This window comes from Bubalus bubalis, chromosome 21, assembly GCF_019923935.1.
Source record: "Bubalus bubalis isolate 160015118507 breed Murrah chromosome 21, NDDB_SH_1, whole genome shotgun sequence".
Taxonomy (NCBI): Eukaryota; Metazoa; Chordata; class Mammalia; order Artiodactyla; family Bovidae; genus Bubalus; species Bubalus bubalis.
Window position 1 is genome coordinate 50,052,271 of NC_059177.1, and position 21,773 is coordinate 50,074,043.

General features: G+C 57.8%; 2 protein-coding genes across 5 annotated transcripts in view; both read right to left on the reverse strand.

Moving 5' to 3' along the window:
* Window positions 1–614: 614 nt before the first annotated feature.
* On the reverse strand, window positions 615–7,339 carry GNAT1 (G protein subunit alpha transducin 1). Of its 3 annotated transcripts, XM_006053291.4 has the most exons (9): window positions 5,383–7,339; window positions 4,149–4,191; window positions 3,869–4,010; window positions 3,621–3,778; window positions 3,399–3,527; window positions 3,008–3,137; window positions 2,533–2,686; window positions 2,219–2,410; window positions 615–1,865 (listed from the first exon to the last, which is right to left on the reverse strand). In XM_006053291.4, the coding sequence occupies exons 1-8, from the start codon at window positions 5,486–5,488 to the stop codon at window positions 2,220–2,222; spliced, it is 1,053 nt and encodes a 350-aa protein (XP_006053353.1). In that variant the 5' UTR covers window positions 5,489–7,339; the 3' UTR covers window positions 615–1,865; window position 2,219. The 3 variants fall into 3 exon arrangements, 2 of the variants coding, with proteins under 2 accessions (XP_006053353.1, XP_044789671.1); XM_044933736.2 differs by having other exon boundaries at window positions 615–2,410; XR_006547327.2 differs by having other exon boundaries at window positions 2,219–2,686.
* A 2,073-nt stretch (window positions 7,340–9,412) lies between these two features.
* The window catches only part of SEMA3F (semaphorin 3F), a 28,748-nt gene continuing 16,387 nt past the window's right edge, over window positions 9,413–21,773 (reverse strand). Inside the window, exons 3-19 of one of the 2 annotated variants that reach the window (XM_025271981.3) lie at window positions 19,957–20,117; window positions 19,792–19,854; window positions 19,550–19,669; window positions 18,735–18,827; window positions 17,009–17,102; window positions 15,542–15,661; window positions 15,181–15,320; window positions 14,946–15,060; window positions 14,725–14,794; window positions 14,415–14,559; window positions 13,349–13,571; window positions 12,625–12,713; window positions 12,450–12,491; window positions 12,106–12,263; window positions 11,835–11,902; window positions 11,440–11,573; window positions 9,413–10,780 (exon numbers count right to left, since the gene is read on the reverse strand). In XM_025271981.3, coding sequence (XP_025127766.3) covers window positions 10,349–10,780; window positions 11,440–11,573; window positions 11,835–11,902; window positions 12,106–12,263; window positions 12,450–12,491; window positions 12,625–12,713; window positions 13,349–13,571; window positions 14,415–14,559; window positions 14,725–14,794; window positions 14,946–15,060; window positions 15,181–15,320; window positions 15,542–15,661; window positions 17,009–17,102; window positions 18,735–18,827; window positions 19,550–19,669; window positions 19,792–19,854; window positions 19,957–20,117 — 2,267 coding nt within the window. In that variant the 3' untranslated portion in view covers window positions 9,413–10,348. The remainder of the gene's footprint in view (window positions 10,781–11,439; window positions 11,574–11,834; window positions 11,903–12,105; window positions 12,264–12,449; window positions 12,492–12,624; window positions 12,714–13,348; window positions 13,572–14,414; window positions 14,560–14,724; window positions 14,795–14,945; window positions 15,061–15,180; window positions 15,321–15,541; window positions 15,662–17,008; window positions 17,103–18,734; window positions 18,828–19,549; window positions 19,670–19,791; window positions 19,855–19,956; window positions 20,118–21,773) is intronic. The other variant, XM_025271982.3, reaches the window with a different exon arrangement.

The window sequence follows — 21,773 nt, forward strand, 5'->3', positions numbered from 1 at the left end:
ATTATGGATTTTTGCAGGTAATTTTGATTTTTGAAAGTACTGCATTAGTATTTATCTTGATTACTGAGTTTTTTTGGCACCACCTTAAGCTTTACATCTGAGGTGAGTGCCTCATTTGCTTCACCCTAATCTCAGCCCTGTGATTATATCCTAGCTTCAAGGGCTTCCTGGACCCATCGTCTTCTGGAGGAAGCACAGGCCCTTGGTCTGTCCTTGGTGGCACCTGTCCAGCCTTCCTGCTGCTGCTTCTTCCATCTTCCCTTTCCTTCCCTGCTCCTGCTCCACGCAACTCCTGTGACCCAAAAGCCCACATTCCTGGGCCATTTACACCCTACTGTCCATGCCAGAATGAGCTTCCACCTCACAACCCCTTCTTGATCCAAGATTGTCCTTGTGAACACTTCCCATGGCCCCTTTACCCCCTCAATCCCTCTCAGGACACCCAAATTGATCCCATGCCCCCAAGAGTGCCCCCTGCCACGTCAGGTCAGCTGCTTCTTTCTGGAAAGAACCATCTCCCCACTCACGTCCAGTCCAGCACTTGGCATTGAATAAATGTGCATGATTCATGATCATTAACTCTCCCCATCCCCCCAAGAAAGGACAACCAGGGCCTGACGCAAAGGTTTATTGCTAAGTTTGTGTATCTAGCTGAAGGGAGTGCAAATTATGCCCTGGACTTGTTAGACGGATGTTCTTTGCCCTTGACTACAGCACGGGCTACGGCCCATGGGCATCAGCAAGGACCAGGTACTTGATGAGGAAGTGGGGAGCAGGAGTAAGGGGACATGGGCTTTTGTCCCTGATGGTTCAGGCATGACTTTTTTTTTTCCTACCAGGGCCCTGATGGGAAGGGTGAGAAAAGCTGCTGGCAGGGACAAGGGGGTCACATGGATTTGCTTTTGACCCTACCTGAGGCAGACCCCTCTGGGCACAATCTGGGCTTCCTTCCGGTCTCAAATCCTCTGCCTGGGGCTGATCGATGGGACCTGGACTCTGCTCCCAGCCACCCCTCAGGACAGTGTGACCATTGGCCACAACTGGTGTCAACAGTACCCTCCCTCGACAGAGTGGCTGACCTAGAGTGCCGTGGGCTGGAGGGGAGTAGGACATGACTCTGGTGTCCAAGGACAGTGTGGGCAGAGCCTCCGGGGGGAGGGGTTAGGGTACGGGAAGTTTCCAGCTTGAGTCTCTTCCTGCTACCAGGAGCCCCCAGGCTTGCCCTGACTCACTAAGTCGTCTCCATACAAGCTGCACAGGCCAGAGCTGGCTTGAACTTTGGACTCCTGAATCTGCTGGGCAGGGCAGTCACTGGCCACTGGGCAGATGGGCATCAGACCCTGTCACATGGAGGTGGTAAGGCTAGAATGGGCTGATGGTAAGCAGAAGGCTTGCTCAGAGGAGGGCTCCATGCCTGCCCCCTGCCCTTCATAAAGCTCTGGGAGGGAGGGCTGTTTGCTGAACCCAGACTCACCAGGTGAGTAATGGGCCTCCTGGGGCAGAAGAGAGGCAGGAGATTGGTCAGTAGAGGTACTGCTGAGTCACCGTGAGCTGTAGCTGCCCCAAGTCCTGCTTGCTCCTAGCTGGAGCTGGCTGTGGTAGGTCTGGGAGGCCAGTGCAGCCAGGCCGTGAAGGGCAGTGCTGGGGTGGCTGGGGGCATTGGACTCTCGGAGACCTGGGAATCCTGGGAGCCACGAGGGAGGGTTATAGGGCCTCAAGGCTAGCAGGGTTTAGGGCTTTGAGTGTGTGGCTGGTGGGGCCACAGGCTGGAGCCCAGGAGTCCTGGGGGACTGATAGGGTCATGTGCATTGGGGCTACAAGGTGTCAAGGGCTGCAGGGTCTCAGGGACGCATGAGCTCAGGCACCTGTGAAGAGAAGGAACAGAGTCAGCATCCATAACAGATGGAGTCATATGGAGATGGGCGTGGAAGCAGTGCCCTAGCTGAGTGACTGGGGCGGAGTCAAAAGAGAGCTAGTGGGTGGGGCTTGTGAGCCAGGGGCGGGGCCTATGGCCGTAGGGGTGGAGCCTGAGGAGCTAGAGTGGGACCCGGAAGCGGAAGGGTCAGAAAGTCCGGGGACCAGACGCCAGGCAGTGGAGTGGATCTGGAAAGCTGGGGAGGGGCCTGCAGATGGGATGGGGAGCTGGGGATGAGGCCCCTGGGGTGTACTGAGATCAAGAGGCAAGACAGAGGAGCATCCCGGCCCGCAGGGGAGCCACCTCAGAAGAGCCCGCAGTCTTTGAGGTTCTCCTTGATGATGATGTCGGTGACAGCGTCGAAGACAAACTTGACGTTCTGCGTGTCGGTGGCGCATGTCATGTGGGAATAGATCTCCTTCACGTCGCGTCGCATGTTGAGCTCAAGGAATTGCACCTTGATGTAATTGCCGGCGTCCTCATACGTGTTGGGCCCTGGCAGGGGAGGGGTGGGGGGCTCTCAGTCCCTGCTACGAAGCCTCCTCGCGGCGGCGGGAGGAGTTCAGGCCGAGAGAGTGGCTTTGGAGCGCTGCCCGGTGGCAGGCCAAGGCTCTCACCGTTGTAGTCCGGAAAGCAGATGCTAAGGTGCGCCTTTTTGATCTTCTCCGAGAAGACGTCCTTCTTGTTGAGGAAGAGCACGATGGACGTGGTGGCGAAGTAGCGGTGGTTGCAGATACTGTTGAACAGGTGCAGGCTCTCGTGCATGCGGTTCTGAGGAGGACAGAGGCTGTCGGGCACCGGGGGACAGGGGTCGCCACCCCCCTCCACCTGACTGCGACTGACTGGCCGACCCCAGCCTGCTCTCTGGGCTCCGGGCCCCCACTCAGACAGCTCCAAGACTGTCTCCTCCTTCTCCTGCCACTCGCCCACCCTCCCTTCATCTCCTGATGAGGAGGCTGCCTCGTCTCCTCCTTCAGAGGGCTCTGGGACAAACATCCTCTCTCAGATGCTCCCCGCGCCCGCGCACAGCGCCGTCTCCTCTTTCTCCTCTCCTCCTCCCCGCTCAATCGCACGGCCTGGCTGGACACTCACCACTTCGTCGTCTTCCACCAGCACCATGTCGTAGGCGCTCAGCGCCGCGATGAAGATGATGCAGGTCACCCCCTCGAAGCAGTGGATCCACTTCTTGCGCTCTGAGCGCTGCCCGCCCACATCGAACATCCTGCGGGGCCATGAGGACCGGAAACCTGTGTATCAAGTCTCCCGAAGACGCCCACAGGCATCCCCTGGCTTCCTAATGCTGGCTGGGAAGCACCCAGATGGGCCTGGCATCCGGAGGGGCCAGACTTCTCAGCTGGTGGGGTGTTGGAGAAGTGGCAGGTCTCTAGAAGGGCTGGGACCTCTGTGACCAACAGGCCTCTGGCAGTGAACTTGGGGGAAGGCCTCCCCACTCCAGAGCAGGAGTCAGGGCTCAGTGTCCTACCGAAAGTTGAGGTCCTTGAAGGAGAACTGCGTCTCAATGATACCCGTGGTCTTGACACGGGAGCGCAGCACATCCTGTTCAGTGGGCACGTAGCCTGGGGTTACCAGGCGCTCCAGGTCTGAGAGATAGCTGTGGGAGACATGGGATGTGGGTAGGGTTGGGTGGAGGGGTGTGCCAGGGCCCTGCCTGTCCCCCACCCCTGCGCCTGGCCTGTGCTCTCACTAGCCAGCAGAGTCGTTGAGCTGGTACTCTGAGGCTCGGTCGAAACAGGCCTGGATACCGGAGTCCTTCCACAGCCGCTGGATGATGTCTGACATCTCCTTGGGCATCGTACCCTCCTCGATGGTGTCTGCCATGTGCATCAGCTTCCGGGCGTCGTCCTGAGGGCAGGGGAGTGGTTGGTGGTAACCAGGGGCTGGGGCTCAGCCTCGAATCCCCAGATACCCTGTTCAGCTAGTCTCTTGGCACACCTGGCGCGCAGAGTCTCCGTACTGGATGTTGAGCGTGGTCATGGCGCGCACGATGGCCAGGATGGACTGTAGCGTGTTGCCATAGATGATGGCAATGAATTCAAGACACTCTTCCAGTGAGTACCCGTCCTGGTGGATAATCCTACAGCCACGGGAGCCAGGTCAGCACCTCTTGGGTGGGTTGGGGATCAGACCTCCAGGGCGCGCCCAACCCCAGGGCTTCAGGTAGGGAAGGGGCACCGCCCACCCCCAGGGCCTCAGATAGGGTAGGGGCACTCACTTCATCTGCTTGACAATGGTACTCTTCCCGGATTCACCTGCACCTGGATTGGAATGGAAACCCTGCCTCAGAGATGCGCAGACCGCACTGTCCCCTCTATCCCACCTGTTTCCCTACCACACTCCCAAAATAAGGTCCTAATGCCCCGGCAGCAAAACCTAAATGTCAGGAGTGACCAAAGGGGGCTGACGAGGCGAATGGACAACCTCAACTCTGTCCTGGAGCCTCCAACACCTGGTAGGCTGTCTTATTTTTCGGAGGCCAAAAATAAAGAAACCTTGAGCTCCACCTTGTGGACGATTCTGGTACTACATGCATGGGATTATTTGAGCCAGGTCAACCCCTGCTTTTCCACCTGGGATGGAAGGGAGTGTCCCCAAGAGGCTCAGAGGGAATTAGCACGTTTTGCTGGGGGAGAAGACAGAGCTGACAGTCCTTCTGAGCCTGCTCGCGTGTGGGTGTCAGGCACAGTTAATGGGATTTTGGCTTAGCCTGTCTTCCCTGGGGTACTCTGGTTTGGTCTCTCTACACACATTCACCTGTCTGGCTGAACCCTGGACAGCCTGGGTGAAGCCTGAGGTGCCTTCTCAAAGTAGTTCCTTCCCTCGGTGGTGGCGGCAGGAGGAAGTACTAGATCAGTCCTATCTCCCCTCACTACCCATGGGACCAAGGACATGGCTTTATCTATTCTCCGCTGGGCCTTAGTAGCCCTCTACATCTTTCACCTGTCCTGCAGGTCTGCCAGCAATAAAGCTCTGGAAACTGAGGGCCACTGTGTGTGGACCTGGGAGGTCCTGGAAGCTACCTACTCTCAGGAGGACTGTGACCTTCTCCTTCCCAAGGGAGCAGCCTTGTGGTGCTTCCGAGGCCCCTGGTTTCTGAGCCCTGCTCAGCAGACCCATCAAGCTAAAGGCTGGGGTTTGAGGGAACATAGCCAGGGCAAAAGTGGGCCTTGAACACATCTCTAAAAAAAGTGTGATTGGCACACACATCTTGGGAGGGGAGGTTGCCTGAGGTTTGAGCCCTCCAGAAAGGGTTTCTGTGGGATACCTAACCTTAGGGAGCCAAAAGTATCACCCATCAGACCTGGTCTTGCTTGGCCTGGCCTCCACTCTGTTGCTAGGCTGTAGGCTCATTCTGTTTCCCAAATCACACCTGCTTCACAGAAGGGCCACCTGCCTGCCCCCAGGCCTCTGACTGGCAGATGTGGCCCCTCCTCAGCCCACCCCCTTACCCAGAAGCAGCAGTTTCACGGTTCGAGCATCTTTCTCAGCATCTTCTTTCAGCTTCTTTTCCAGCTCCCTTGAGTGCTTCTCCTCAGCGCTGGCCCCAGCCCCCATGGTCCTGGCAGGAGGTGAAGGAGGAGGGCCGTGAGTTGGTTCTTCCGGATGGAGGGGTTCCCCAGAGCCAGGCTCAGGCTAGCCTCTGGCCTCCCCGGACACCCTTCTGACCCCAGAACTGGAAATCCAATGGCTGTCTACAGATCTGTGCAGGGCCTGGTGGGGCTGCTTAGTAGGATTTGGGGGTTGTTGGTATCTAAGAGCCAATCAGAGACAAGGACAGGTGAATCCAGCTCAGCCCCCAGCCCTCCTAATCAGGCTGGCATGGCCCCAATCCCTCACCTGCTGACTCTGCACCCCACTATTTGCCGCTCCCCAAACCCTCTGGAAGAGACCCTGGAGTCCTAGTCCAGCCCCTGCTCCAAAGCAGGGGTACAAGTTCTGCGGGGTTCAGGCTCAAAAAGGGGAAGAGAGGGCCTCAGTTCTGGGGGTGGGGGTAATGAGGGGTGGGCCTGGGAGCAGAGAGGAGAAGGATAAGCCTGCAAGGAGCACCTGCCCACTGCCTAGTACTGGGCTCAGCACTGCTCCTTGCCGAGCTCACACCAGCCTGGCAGATGCACCACATCACTGCACCGATGAGGAAGTGGAGGCTCAGAGGATCACACGGCAGGAGGTGGTTGAGAAGGGCCGGTGACTCTAGGCCAGGGTTCCATGCTTAATAGGGAGTCAAGAAGGAAAGGTGGACATTGCATTTGCCCTGTACCAAGGGCTGGATCCAACCTGGGTGAGGCCTCTACCTGCCTCCATGATTCCAACAGACTTGGGTGGGTGTGCATGTATCCTGTACTGGTGTCAAGCAAGACAATGACATATGTTTGTCTGTGTATACTTGCGTGTAAACATGTGCCTGTGCTTTCATGAGTACAAGTGTATGTCTATGCTTGCTTGTTTGTGTACCATGTGTGTGTGTGCATGGATGCTTTTGTGCACTTCTCATGTGCATGTTTATATGTGTACTTTGCTATGCTTATGTGGGTTAATGTTGCATGTGTGTGAATGTATAAGTGCATGCACAGGTGAAATGCGTGTGTGTGGATTTGCCTGTGTGCACGTACATTTATGCACGTGTCTGCCTGTATGTGTGCACACTTGCATGTGCGTGTACCCATAAACTTGAGGTCAGCAGTCTGACCTGCAGAGGTGGCCAGGCTCTTCCAGGGAACATCTTGCAGGCCTGTTATCAGATGGGAACAGAGTCCCAGAGCAGGTCTGGCATTCCCAGGGGAGGAGCGGATGAGCCCCACTCCTCTTCTGTCCCTTGTGGGTGCTCTGGGACCTGTCAGGGATATCTCCAGGGCATGCCTGCCTCAGCTTAGGGGTTAGATGTCTGTGTGGGGTTCAGACGGGACAGGATGTGCTCCTAAGTGGAAGTGGTTCAGCTGAGCATGTAGTGTTGAGTTGCAGCCTCTGGAGTTTTGCCACCTCCCATGAGAAGACTCAGATCCTGGGCTCTCAGCCCCCTCCTGGCTGAACTCCCCAGAAAACTTGCTGCCTTAGCACTCAACTCTTGCGGACGCAAGGCTGCCAGGGCCCCATATTCTGAGCATTGAGACTGTCCCTAGTGTTGGGCAAGCTGAACAGGCACATGTAAATCAATGAAGTTAGAACACTCTCACACCACACACAAAAATAAACTCAAAGTCGCTTAAACACTTAAATGTAAGACAGGACATCATCAAACACCTAGAAGGGAATGTATGCAAAGCAGTCTGACATAAATCGTACCAGTATTTTCTCAGGTCAGTCTCCCAAGGCAATAGAAATAAAAGCAAAAATGAACAAATGGGACCTAATCAAACTTAAAAGCTTTTGCACCTCAAAGGAAACCATAAACAAAATGAAAAGACAACCTAAGGAATGGGAGAAAATATTTGCAAATGATGACTGACAAGGTCTTAATTTCCAAAATATGCAAAAAGCTGATGCAACTCAACAACAAAAAAACAAATAATCCAATCAAAACATGGGCAGAAGAACTAGACATTTCTCCAAAGAAGACATACAGATGGCTGACATACGTATGAAAAAATGCTCAACATTGTTAATTACTACAGAAATGCAAATTAAAACTACAATGAGGTACCATTTCACACTCATCAGAACGGCCATCATTAAGAAGTCTATAAATAATGAATGCTGGACAGAGTGGAAGAAAAGGTAACCCTCCTACACTGTTGGGGGGCATGCAAGTTGGTAGAGCCACTAGGGAGAACAGTATGGAGGTTCCTCAAAAAACTAAAAACAGAGTTGCCATATGATCCAGCAATCCCACTCCCAGGCATACATCTGTAGAAAACTGTAATTCAAAAAGATACATGCACCCATATATTCATAGCAGCACTATTCACAATGGCCAAGACGCAACCTAGACATCCATCAACAGAAGAATGGATACAGAAGACGTGGCACAAAAACACACTGGAATACTACTCAGCCACAAAAATAAATGAAATAATGCCATTTGCAGCAGCACAGATGGAACTAGAGCTTATAACACGAAATGAAGCAAGTCAGAAAGAGAAAGGCAAATACTGTATGATACCACTTATATGTGGAATCTAAAATATGACACAAGTGAACTTTTACAAAACAGAAACAGACTCACAGACATAGAGAACAGACTGTGGTTGCTAAGGGGGAGTGGTGTGGGAGAGGGATGGAGTGGCAGTTTGGGATTAGCAGATGCAAACTATTATATATAGGATGCATAAACAGTAAGGTCCTACTGTATACCACGGGGAACTAAACTCAATACTTTTTGATAAACCATAACAGAAAAGAATATTTTAAAAGAATGTATAAATATATGTATAACTGAAGCACTTTGCTGTACAGCAGATATTAACACATTATAAATCAACTATACTTGAATTAAAAAATTCACACACACACACACACACACACAACACACACGGACCCTAAACATGTAGGAAGTAGACACTGGTTCTGTGAGCTGGGAGCTGGTGGCTTCAACATCTGCCCTGCTGGGTGAGGGGAGATCCATTCAGGAGCAATAGATTATTTGCGCCACTTCAACTTTTAGGTTCCATTTGTCTTCTACCCCACCACCATGCTGCAAGTGGGCCCTGGGAGTCTCTGCAGCCTGTACACTGCCCAGGGGGTTGGGGTGGTACAGGGGCCCAGGTGTGTGAAACCAACAAAAGCCTGCTTTCTACATATTGGCTTTGCTTAAAGTGGGACTCTTTCACTGCCTCCTTGTCCCCACCTGGCTCCCCTTGCCTGCCAGGTATGGCCCTGAACCCTGCTGGATCCCTGAGCCTCCCTAGCTAGTGGCTTCCCAGGTGGCTCAGTGGTAAAGAATCCACTTGCCAATGCAGGAGATACAGGTTCAATCCCTAGCTCAGGAAGATCCCCTGGAGAAGGAAATGGCAACCCACTCCAGTATTCTTGCCTGAAAAATCCCATAGACAGAGGAGCCTGGCGGGCTATAGCCCATAGGATTGCAAAGAGAGTCAGACATGACTGAACATGCATGCACATCAAGGCTTGACTCATTAACTTTGGCCCAGGGCCCCCAGCCCCACTTCCTCCTCTCCAGCAGATCCCCACTTATCCTGGTCTTCCCTGCCTCTGGACATTTGCTTGTGCTGGGCCCTCTGCTAAGAGCTGGCTGGAAGGAGACAGGAAGAATGGGAATTTTGTTGATTCTCGGGCCAGGGGCAGCTGTGCTGTGAAGGCTGTGGCTTTGTCTTGCCAATTCTGAGTCCTGAGTTCCTGGCAAAACACAAAGCCAGGTGAGAAAGCAGTGTGAGTAAACGATCAAGCGGCTGAATGAATGACTGAAAGCTGAACTTGCAAAGGAGACCGTGGGGGAACTGGTGGTCAAGCTACATTAGTGGAGAACAGAATCTGGGTGTGGGCTGAACTCCCACCCTCCCTCCTGCGCCAAGGAGAACACCAAAGTCCAGTCCCAGAGCCAGTGTTTATTAGCAAGATGGAACCCAAAGGCAGGTGCAGCCGGGCAGCAGAAGGCTGCCAGGAGCCCCCACCCCACTACCCAACTGCCCCCCAGAGCTATTTACACCCATCATCTGAAGTGGTGGGCAGAAGGGAGCCCTGGGGAGCCCCTGCAGGCCCCAGGCCTCTGCCATGGCCCTTTCCCCCCTCAGTGCTACCTGAGCCTGGCCCCTCTGCTGTTCTCCCAGCCCCCGAGTCACAGTGGCACAGAAAAAGCGAAGAGGAGGTAGAGAGGCCAGGCAGGGTGGGAAGGAGGGGCCGGAGGGGCTGCCCTACCCAGGCAGGGCTCCTCTTCTTCTATCCCCAATAAATAGAGAATAAATACCCAGGAAAGGGCTGGCCTTGACTGAGTGCCCCTCTCCCAGGCAGGCGCTGGCATCCTGTGCCACCCCCTTCTTCCCTTCTCTGAGTGCATCTGAGCCCCCGCCCCCTACCCCCAGTCTCCAAAGCAGTCCTCGCCTCCACGTGCATGCCAACAGCACAGGCTGATGGAACACACTGGCACAGGTGTGTGTACAGTCCGTGCTCTATCCAGGTAGAGCCTGCTCGCTGCCCGTGTCCTGTTGATCCCGCCGGTGGCTGTCGAGCAGATAGACCCCCAGGTGAGCCTGGGGACTGTGGTCCTGGCCTGACCCGGCCAACTGGCTGTGCCTGGTTAGGTGGGCTCCGTTTTCTGCTGTCTCTGACCAGCTTGGGTCTAAGTTCTGGACGATGCTGCCGTTGAGGCAGGTTATTTACAACCCACCAATAAATACTGTCTTTGCAGGGGCAGGGTGTATATAGAATATAGATATTTTTATATATATATATATATATATATCTTTTATATTAAAAGGAACAAGGGCTAGAGGCTGGCCCATTGCAGGGCTCAGACAGCAGGCCTCATGTGTCCGGCGGGTGGTGGCGGCGGTTCCGGGGTTTTTTCTGGTCCTGGGGTTTAGGAGGCCTGGGTGCCCCTGGGGCCTCCCTGGGACTGGGGGGCACGTGGCGCCAGTAGCCCTGGCAGTACTGGTGGATGAGGCCCACTTCTGGCTGGGCCAGCAGCTGGGCCAGCTCTTGGTAACGGGGCTTTGGGGGGCCGGTGCCCGGGGGTGGTGGAATGCTCGCAGCTGGCGGTGGAATGCTCGCAGCTGGCGGTGGGAAGAGGGCCGTACGGATGTCTTCCTGGCCCAGGACATGCAGCTGCACCCGTGTGATGATGTGCTTGAAGTTGTTCTCGGTGGCTGTACAGGAGTAGAGGCCGCTATCGCCAGACTGCAGGGCGCGGAGCAGCAAGCCCTGTTCAGTGCGCAGGAAGCGGTCGTCCGCGTGGACCTGTAGGGGCAGGGGGTGGAACTCAGGGACTGCAGGACCACCCTGCTGTCCCCACCAGATCAGACCACCTTTGTGGCCACCCCATGGAGGGACACCCATCTGGAATTTCCATGGAGCAAGAAAAACCCACAGGAAGTGTCCATATGACATCTGAATGGCATATGACACTGCCATTTCTGGAGGAATGACCATAAAGGGAGTCTATACAATGAGGGAATTCTGGAGCATACATACAATTTCTATTTAATGAGAATAAACGGATGTTGGGGCACCCTCCTAGAATTTCTGTTTAAGAAGGGACTGCCTAGAAGCTATTTCCATAATAGGAGGGCTACCCAATAGAATTTCCAGATGCTGGAACTCATCCACGTGACAGTTCCATACAGAGAGGTACACTGCCAATCAAGTACACATGTGGAACTCTCACATAAAAAGGCATGCCTACAAATAGTTTCCATGTAATATGGAAACCCCCCAGGGTTTCCATATAACTGGATTCACCCAAATGATTTCCACACAGGGAAGGGTGCTTGGAAGGACTTTCTTAGAATGAGGGCTGCCCCATTCTTGGTTCCTATACCACGCTTCACCCACGTGGAATTTCTACTGTATGAGGGATGCCCCATCCACGGCAAGGACCATGGGGCACAGGAAGTCACCTCGCGGCGCCGGTCACTGGGATCTCGCTGGAACAGCCACTTCACAGTAGCCTGGGGCGAGCGGGGCTGGCACTCAAGGAAGGCTGTGCTCCCTGCCACACCGTACTGCACAGACTCCACGGCGTTCTTATTGGCTGCAGAGCAAGAGGGTGCCACGTGAGAGCAGCACTGCCTCTGGGCAGACCGTGGGCTGGCAGGGGGCACACACAGCCACACACACCCCCACACACACAGGCAGGGCTGTGCCCTCAGGCATCCACTCCTGGAGGGGGTGGCCAGGGACATCCCTTCTCCAAAACCCCTCACCTCCACGGACCATGGGAGGGTCTGTGCAGCATGGGCCCCGTGAGCGGCTCTGCGGGCCGCATGGTGGTAATGAGACACAGCACACTCACCGTTGGAATTGAACCCACGGCACTGCCGGATGGGGTTCCCGTGCCGGACATCCTGCCGGCGGCTCCGCCTGGATGAAGACAACTCCTAAAGAAGTATTCTCAAGAAAGCTTGTCCCCCCAACTCCCCACCACCAGGTCTCTAGAACCCCAAAACTCCAGGCTACTAGAATGCCTCACCCACAGAGACCCCCCCAGGGCAATATCACATCCATCTCTAGACCCCCAGGACAGAGCCTTTTAGTCAGAATTCCCAAGGTCTCAGGGTCTGCACCTCTTAGAGGACGCTGTGTAGCGGGAACAGGCTTGGCCATCCCAGGCGCAGTAGGGGTCCCGGGCGAGGCAGCAGTCAGCACAGGCGGCCCCGTATGCCTGGCAGCGGTGCAGGCTCAGCTGTGTGACGCCCACGGCTGAGGCCACGTACAGTTGTTGCTGTGGGTAGGGGTAGGGGCTTGTCGGTTCCCTCTTGGCAGCCAGCTTTCCTTAGGAGCCAGCTGAGCTGGGCTCCTCCTCTTCCTGTTCGGTGCCTCAATATCCCCCATCTCTCTTTACCATGGGCTTGACCCCAAGGGGAGGTGGGCTCCATGCCCACTCCCAGCCCACCTCGCCTAAACTCACCCTCTTAGAAGAGATGGTCATGGTCTTAACAGGTGCTGGGTCCTAGAAGAAAACAGGCGTTAGCGTGCAACCCTAGGGACCCCCCTTCCTGTCCTGACCTGGAGGTCTGAGGTTAGGAGGTGGCACCGAGGGCAGCTGTGGTGAGCGGGACAGGCCCGGGTGGTGTCACACCCACCTTGAAGACCTCGACCTCCTCTAGCATGAGCTCCTCCATCTCCTGGTCGTCCTTAGGCAGCACGATGACCTTCTGCACTGTCCCGCGGTCTGGAACGGGCCGGGCAGGGCCTCAGCGGGGCTGAGGGTGCTGGGAAAGGGGCACCAGCCTCAGCCCCTTCCCCCACCAGGGCCCAGACCCCCCCAGGGGCAGTGGAGTGGGCGTGCTCTATGCCAAGGTGGAAGAGCAGCCCGCAGATGAGGGGAAGAGGTCTAAGGGGGCTGGCCCTGCATAAGGAGGGTGCCACAGCTAGAGTCTGCCCCTCTGCCCCCAGACCCTCGTTGGGGAAGCTGAGAACAGGATGCAGGATGCGTTCCCCTGGGTTGAAAACTACTGGGACAGCGGTGAACGTGGTCTGCATGTGCACACGAGAGCATGTGTGTACTTGGACCCGGGTGTCCTAGAAGTGCCTGCCTCTGTCTTCCCTCTTCCTGCCCAAACATGGGTCCCCAGGCACCCTGGGTCCCCGTTCTCCGGCCACCAGGGACGAGGATGGGAATGGGGTTTCCCCACCCCCATTCTCAGTTATCCTGGTAATAGAGGGCTCCATAGGATGAAGGAGGTGGCAGGGGTGACAGGGACAACCTTGTAGCAACCCCCTAGGAGGTCAGGGCCCAGCCCTGTGGGTCAGCACCCTCCACCCAGCGGGCCCAGTGTGGGAGGGGCTGGGAGCAGCAGTGGGTACCTGTGCCCAGGAAAAGCACCTCATAGCGCCCGTCGGCTGCGTCCACCTGGTCCACGGCCACAGTGGTGAGACGGTAGGGCGCGCCTGTGCGGACCACCAGGGGCCGCCGCTGCAGAGGGTAGATGGCCTGGTACATGAGCGGGTGGCTGCGCATGAAGTTGATGACTTCATCAGGGTAGTCCTTGGTGGACTTCATGGATGGCGTGAAGGTTCCGCCAGGGCACTGCAGGCAGGTGATGAGTGTCAGGCCCAGCCCGCCCAGGGCCCGCCGGGCCCATTCGCTCCAGAAGAGGTCTCTCCTGTCTGTGCCCACCTGCTGTCTCCCCCTGCTCCGCTTCTCAGAGCTGCCCCTCATCTGGGCTTCTGCCCTCCACCCAACCTCTCTGCAGGTCCTGCTCCAGCTGAGGTCCCAAGGTCTCACCCGGCCAGGTCCCATGGCCATCTCCCCAGCTCACGTGCCATGACCTTGTGGCAGCCATCTGGCAGAGCTGACCATGGCCTTTCCAGGTCCTCATCCCCACCCACTTGTCTGCTTCCTCAGACTGCTCTTCCAGACCCCTGTCCCCCGCTCCACCCCCTGCTCAGCGGGAGCTCCTGCCCCAGCCTAGCCATGTGATCGGATCATGATGTGTTCCTGCTTCCACTCCTGCGGTGGCCCCATCACACCAAGATCAGGTGGGTCGCCTCCCTGCAGGGGCTCCTGCCCACCCCCCCACCTCCAGCCTGCCTTGAAGACTTCCCCCACGATTTTTAGCTCCCCAACAACCCCTGCCCCTGCCCCCAGAGGGTGCACCCTGCCACACCCAGCCACCGTCTCTGTTTCAGGATCCTAGCTGGCTTCTTTCACAGCCTGACACTGTTTGTAAACGGTGGAGTTTTCTTTTTAACTTCAACTTTATAGCGGGTGAATGGGGAGTTTATACGTGTGTGTGGTCCACCCTTCCCCCCGCCCGCCACTTGGCTATGAGTGTCACAATGGTGGGGCCCACGTCTGCCAAGGGCCTGACCCAGCAGAGGTCTCGTAGAAAGAGAGGAAGGGGAAAGGCAGGCTGAGTGGGGTCCTCACCGTGCCGGGCCGTGGGTAGGGCATCTTCCCTGAGAAGGGCATCCACTGGTAGTTGGGGCCCTCCTTGTGGGCAAAGGGTCCATTGAAGACCATGCGGATGTCAGCCATGGAGTAGACACACACGGCAGAGCCTCGGAACACAGAGCTGCGGGCAGGGCAGGCTGCTGCTGCGGGTGGGGCAGACCCTTGGCCCAGGACCCCTCCCCAGCCTGCTTTCGCCCACAGCTCCCCACCAGGATGGGGTGCTCCACAAGTCATAGCCCCTCAAACTGCCACCCCCTGCTACTGCTGGCCCTGTCCCCAGCCTCACCCCGAGGAGGTGAAGACAGCGTAGATGACTGGGTTCCTCACATCCTGGGTCTGCTGGACAAACACATCCTCTGGGGATAGAAAGAGAGGGGGCTGGGAGCGTACCCTGGCCAGGAGCCCCAGAGCCCTGCCCGCTCCAGGGAGGGGACACACCAAGCTTTCCTGACCACCCATCTGGCCGCCCTCCCCTGCAGTGGCCACTGGCCCCACCCGGGTGCTCACGGAGCTCGTCGAAGTGGGTCTCGATGCCATCCTCGCCTGGCACAGAGCAGACCAGCCTTGCCTTCAGGAATGTGCTCCACTTGTTGACCAGGCAGCAGTGGCCGCCATCATCATTCTGGTGGGGGTGGGCAGGCGCTGAGTCAGATCAGCTTGCTCACCCCCAAGACCCCGCCAAAGCCGGGCTGACAAGAGCCAGGACTGGGCCTGGGCAGGGGGCAGCAAAGGGGCTTCGTACCAGGCAGATCCGCCCAATGCGGGCGTACACGGCAGGGCTCTGCGGCGCCTCTATGGACCGCTCACGGAAGAAGAAGTAGAGCTTGTCGTCATTGCGCTCGGCACTGTCAGGGATGAGCTCGGCGTGGATGAAAGAAGGGTCTGCAGGCGGGCAGGAGTCAGCAGGCAGGGCCCTCCTCAGACAAGGTTTCCTGCCCAGGCTAGGTGCAGGAACACCCCGAACCCTTCCCTTAACCTGGATAAGAAACCACCCTTGCCCTAGCCAGTCAAGGGCCCCCAGATTTTCCAGGAGTGTTGCCTTAGGGTCTCCGTGCAGCTCCCCAGACACGCTGCCCACCGGAGCTGTCGCAGGCTGTTCTCACCATTGAGCCACCGAGAGTTGTACTGATCCGTGCGCATGGCCGTCTGCTTGCCAAGGGTGCGGAAGATGGCTGCGTCCGTGCCCATGAAGTCGATGTACACGCCTGCATAGAGCTCCTCATCTGCAGGTGGGCCAGTGAGTCAGGGGGACAGTGCACAGCTCAGGTGGCCTCCGGGGCAGGGGCCCGTCTCCCCCGCTCAGGTTCTCCCAGGCAGTCGTGCCACCAGTGGGGCGCTGGGGACTGTTTTGACGACTGGTTCTGGGAAGACTGGGATTGGTCGCAGTTGACTGATAAGCAGCCAGAGCCAATATCTGTGGTGTAAATGCTCCCACTATGGCTGATTTCAAGCCATTACCATGAATCACCGAGCAGAGTGGGGAAGAGCTGCTCAAACCAGTGGACAGTATTTCTCAAGGATATTCACAGAAGATGTAAATAATCTCAAGAGTATAGATAATAATAAAACGTAGTAAAATAATTAGGAAGTAATGAGTTTGGAGTATCTTTACCTTTGTCTTTTACAGTAATTTAATTGTAAGCTTATATAATTGAATTTTTAATAATATCTGTGTTTAATAGCTGGCCCACAAAATACCTGAACATTTAACAGAAAATCTGAAGTACTCTGGCTCCAGCACACCATTCCAAGGGTGCTCCTCTAAGGTCCTCCCAGTAGGTCTGGTCTTCCCCCATTGGACTCCCTGGTCTGGATCCTGCCATCCAGCTAGGAGACCTTCTTACCAAGATGGGGGAAGATAAAGCCCACCCACTGCCTTTCCCAGGCCTGGAGGTGGCACGCTGCCCAGCAGCTGCTGAGAGGCACACTCGCTGGGCAGCCGGAAAACAGGCTGAGTGCAGGGACCTGGGTCAGCACGGGGCTTGCCCGACCTGGGGGTAGGGGGCTGCAGCTGCTCCTGAGGCCCCAGGCAGGACTCCTTCTCAGAGAACCTTCTCCCAACTTCCCCAGACACCTGGCCAGACCAGAAACCAACTCTCCCAGTCAGTCTCTGGGCCAACACCCTCCATTGGTGCTGCTTTGTGGGCTTCTCCTGGTCTCCCAGACAATCTAAGGCACACTCTGGGACCAGCCCTCATACAGGCCTCAGTGCAGACCCCGCTTGTCTTTTCCCAGGGAGGCTGCAGTCTGGAGGGCTCTGATCTTCGCATGGACCCCAAGGTGGATTTCAGGGTAGAATCTGGCCCCCCGGGCCTATCCCCACCCCACCCCCCACCCCCATCCAAGGGGCTGGATGGAGGCTCATGCCACCTCGTCTCTGCCCCTCAGCTACTGGGGTCTGGTCTGTACCCTTCCCCTTGCCAAGAGAGGCCACACTGAGGGGGGCGGGTTTCAGACACGGCAATCTCACAGTCTCTTCCCTGGGATAAGTGCTGGAGCCATGCTCCCTGCTCCAGAGGCAGAGGTCACACCTTTTGGCCACAGAACCGGGGTGGGGTGAGGGCACTCACTGATGAGGGCTGAGGCTGTGTCCAGCTTGGGGTCGTAGGGACACTTGCCCTTCCCTGACTCGAGCTTCTCAGGCTCCAGGTAGAAGACGTAATCCTGCAGGGCAGAGAGGGGCGCAGCGTCGTCCAGGCTGTCCCACAGCCAGGGAAGGTGAGGGTCCCCAGGCTCCCAGGGTGACAGTGAGCCCCCAGGGGAACCCTGAAGCCACCCTGCTTCCCTCCCCAGATCTCACTGGGTTTTAACTCCATCTGGCTAGGTCTCCCAGGGCACGGCCATGCTGTGGGCTCCCAAGAAGTTGCTTCCTGGTCCAGGTCTCAGATAAGACCTGGACATCACAGGTCTCAAAGGACTCTGGTTTGGGGACCATGAGAGGGGCATGGGGTGGGCTTATGGGGGCTTCAGCCCCTCCATGCCAACTGGTTCAGGGAGACTCTGCCCAGGGCCCCCCAGTGGGCCACAGAGGCACACCTCTCTGGGCTGTGGCTGCCAGTCTCAGGCCACAGAAGGGCTGACGACCTGACCAGGGCAGGGGGACTGGCCAAGGGCCTGGGGTCCTGCCCTTTGCCGTCAGGTCCCACCAGGCCCGAGGGCTCTGAGGTTATTGTGCTGCTGGGTTTTGAGCCCTACCTGTAGTCCTTGGGACAGACTAATAGAGCAGGGCCTTTTCCCTGCCCCTCAGCAGAGCCCCCAGCCCCACACATCTCTGTGGGGAGCTGGGAGTTGAGGGGTCTAGCCCGGACCGCGTGGAATTCACAAAGCCCCCAAACCTCCCAGCCCATCCCTGCAGATGCTAGGAGGCAGGCTGGTAGAGGCACTGGGACCAGGACAAGCTCACGAGGTTAAGGGAGGGAGAAGAGACAGGCAAGAGGCAGGAAGAAGGCGCAGCAGGGGGCAGGGATGGTGATGGGAAGGTGCACACAGGCCTGCTTCCAGTTCCACTCTGCACACACACGGGGCTGCACACAAAGCTCGGCACGCGCCACAGCCAACACACGGAACCCATTGTTCACACCCTGGGAGCGCACACACACAGTCTGAGCGGCCCCACCTTTCAGCACTCCCTGCCACAGACACACCAGCTCAAGTGACCACTTGCTCTGTCACTCACCGGCAGCCTCTGCCCCCCTGCCCGCCCCTGCCCAGCCCCGGCCTCCCCCAGCCCCGGCCCCCAGTGCCCCCTCCCTCCAGTGCCCCCCAGCCCAGCCTTGTCCCAGGTCAAGCCTAGTAGAAACACAGTTCTGCCCCTTCCACCCCGGGCATGGGGGTATGCAGGACACCTGCATTAATGCACGACCAGGGAGGCCTGGGGCACGGACCCCTGAGAGCTACGTCAGGCTGAACACACGCGCCATATTCCCGCACTGGGTGCTGAGTAAGGTGTGGGCTGGAGAGTGCCCTACGCGTGCCCACGCGTATGTTGGTATGTGCTCACACATGTCTACACACGTGTTCTGAGGGTGGAGGGATGGCTGTCCCCAGGGCTCCTGTCTTCCCCAACTGGTGACTTCATGATTTCTTGTCACACTGAGGCTGACACGAGTCCAACTGGGAATGCCTTCAGAGCCTGAGGGCACTGCAGGGAAAGGGGTGGGAGGGGGCACACAGGTAGACAGAAAACCCTGGGGAGGCTGGCCTGGGGTGTGGGCTCCTGGCTGGAAGGTCAGGCCCGGGGTGAGTTCGGTGCTGAGGCAGTACTGGCTGGCAAGGGCCTGGAGGGATGAGGCCCACCTGGCGTGGGGCTGTGGGCGTCGGGTAGAGGGCGCCATCGGTGGCTCTGCTGCCTCGGCCTCTGACCACCTGCATCTGGGTCCAGGGCGTGGCCTGAGAAGATGAGGAACATGGGTTAGAGCCAGGGGTGGCAGGGGCTGGGGGAGCGGGCTTGGGCTGCCAGCCTCTCACACCACACATGCCAGGGACACACACAGGCGCACCTGGGCCCCCTGAGCTCACACATGGCTCACCGCCGTGAGGACACGTCCACACAGCTGGGGCACACCTGCACACACCCATGCCCCTTCAGTCCAGTCGCTCTCACACACACTCTACAAGGTCACACCAGCTCACACGCATGCCCACATGGAAATGGAGCGGGGTAGAAGCGGGCGAGCGGGTGGGCAGAGCTGAGGAAGGGGCAGCTCTCCCCCAGGCCGTGCGGCAGAAGCTGACCCAGGCGTCCAGCCTCCTAATGCTGAGGCCCCCGCCAGGCCCTCTGGGTTGGCTGCAGGGGGCACCGTCCACAGGCAAAGCCAAGAGAACTGCTGCCAGGTATGGAGTGAGTGCTTACTACACGCCAGGTACAGTGCTAAGTGCTCTGAGAGCATCAGCTCACTGCCGCCTCCTCACACCGACCTGTGAGAAAGGCAGCTATAAGCCCCGTTTTCAGGTGCGGAAACGGAGGCTCTGAGAGGTGGAAGAAGTCACTCACCCACGGCCACAGGGCCAGGAGGTAGCAGGGCTGGGGCTCAGGCCCATGCTCCCGTCAGAACCCTGGAAGGCAGCTCCCAGTGGGGGAGGCATCGGGCCTGGGGCGGGGCGGGGCTTACCTCCGCGCGGCGGCCACGGTTTACATAGGCGCACACGGGGTTGTAGGCTCCGGTGCCACACACGTACAGGTGTGTTCGGTTCCAGGGCTGGATGAGCCTGACGAAGTTCCCGCACTCACCCTGGGGCCGGAGGGAAAGCCAAGGAGATGCCCCAGATGCCTGCCAGGCCCCATGCCTTCCTGGGGTCCCCGTGCCCCCTGCCCTCCCCACCCCAGCCCACCCGTGGACCCCACTGCACTCACGTTGCCATCCTTGCCTGAGAGCACACACTCTTCAATGCGCTGTGGGGTGGCTGCCCAGTGGATCTGCCAGAGAGGGGGATCAGAGGGCCTGCCGGCAGGGGCCCCCCACCCTGGGGGCCCACGTCCCCCCACATCCCCCCGCCCCACATCTGGCCTGGCCCTTACAATGAGGGGCTCGCGGTTGATGTCATGCAGGTCCAGGGATAGCACGTAGTCCTTGCTGCCCACATACATGCGGTCGTGGTCCTCGTCCTTGAACAGGATTCGGTAGTCGCTTGTGTTGAGAAGGAAGTTGAAGAAGTGGGCGGTGCCTGTGGCCTTAAGCTCTGTGGGCGGAGGGTAGGGCAGCAGTGGGCACCTGGAGGCCAGCCAGCATCCCCTCGACAGAGGCGGTAACCCCGCCCCACAGTTATCTTAGCCCTCTGCTTCCCCTGCAGAGCCTACTTGGTAACCTCTTGAGTTCCTGACATTCTCGGAGGAGAAAATGGGACGACGGGTGGGCAAGCCAGGGAAGGGGCCACACCCAAAGCTGGGGCCCTGATTCATCAGCAGCCCAGCCAGTCTCCAGGTCCCAGTGAAAGCGCAGTGGGCGCAGGCCAGGGCGCGTGATGGCATCAAAGACTCTGCTCAGGTGGGGGTTAATGCTCCCACGCTCAGGGTGGGGCCAGCTTCCCACAGGGGCCTAAAAGGGTTAATGAACAGGGGGGTGGGGGTGGGGGCAGGTGCATCAAGGGAAGCCCAAAGACACTGGCACAGAGCCGGGGCACCCAGTCCTCACCCCAGCTGCCAACAAGGCTGGGGGCAAAGCGGGCACACACAAGGTCCCCACCGTGTTGGAAGCAGGTTAGCCAGGACACTGGAAAGCCTTGCTGGAAGCAAACTGCCCAAGATATCTTGGGCTTCCCCCAGGCCCCATGGGGTAGCTGATGGTGGAACCCTCAGGCCACTTCCTGGAACCAGCCAGGAAGTCCTTCCCAGGAAAGAGGCCTGCCCTCTAGAGTTGCAGCACCCCTGGAGGCTGGGAGTAGCATCCATCTGAGTCCACAGTTTCCCTTCCATGTGGCCCGCTGACCCCACAGGCTGCTGGGGGAAAGCCCTCCTTTCTGAGGATGAAAGATAGGAGAGAACTTGGCTAGTGATACGCCAACGACAGGATTCCAGGAAACTTGGGAACCTTCCTCCTCTGGGAGAGGGAGTTCCGAGGGGTCCCTGTGGCAGGCTCCTCCTCCACCCACCCCCAGCTATTTTCAGCTCCACCAGAGAGGAGTTGATTGTAACCAGGGTGATGGATATTCACCAGCACAGGAGACTTGAGATGGCGGCACACAGAACCAACAGTACGCATGGATGTGCCCAGCCCAGGTATATACACCTGTACATATCGGTCCTACACCACATGAGGCACCCAAGGGAGATCAAACATGTGCAATCTCCCTGCCCCACGGCTGGTGACCCATTTCACAGGTGGGGCAATCGAGGGAGAGACCTGGAGAGGGGGAAGAGCTGGGATCTGAGGTCCTCCTCAAGGTGGAACCAGCAGGGGGCTCCCTCCCATTAGCCCGGGCTGCCTTCTACTTGGGGCAGTTGTCTCTAACTGGCCTGGCTGACCCTGACCCCCCGCTGTGCTCTGGAGAGCTGGGAAGGGGGCTGGAGAGGCTGAGCCTGAGAGCAGCTCTGAATGGGAGCTTCAGGATGTGCTGAGATGGGCGTGTGAGGCGGGCCAGGAGCCAGGGGACTCCCACAGCAGACCCGGAGGCCACGTCCGAGGCCGTGCCCTGCCCAGACCTGACTATGGCAACAAGAGAATACAGGTGATGACCTTGGCCCACCGCTGGGACGCAGGGACGCCAAGGGATCAAAGGGCCGATCCCTGCCTGGCTTCGGCCTCGTTGGCGGTGCCTCTGAAGTCCTGGGCAGGGCAGCCTGGGCACCTGTCCTGCACCTGTTGTTGGGCCACTCGGAGTCCCCTGCCTGGCCACCCA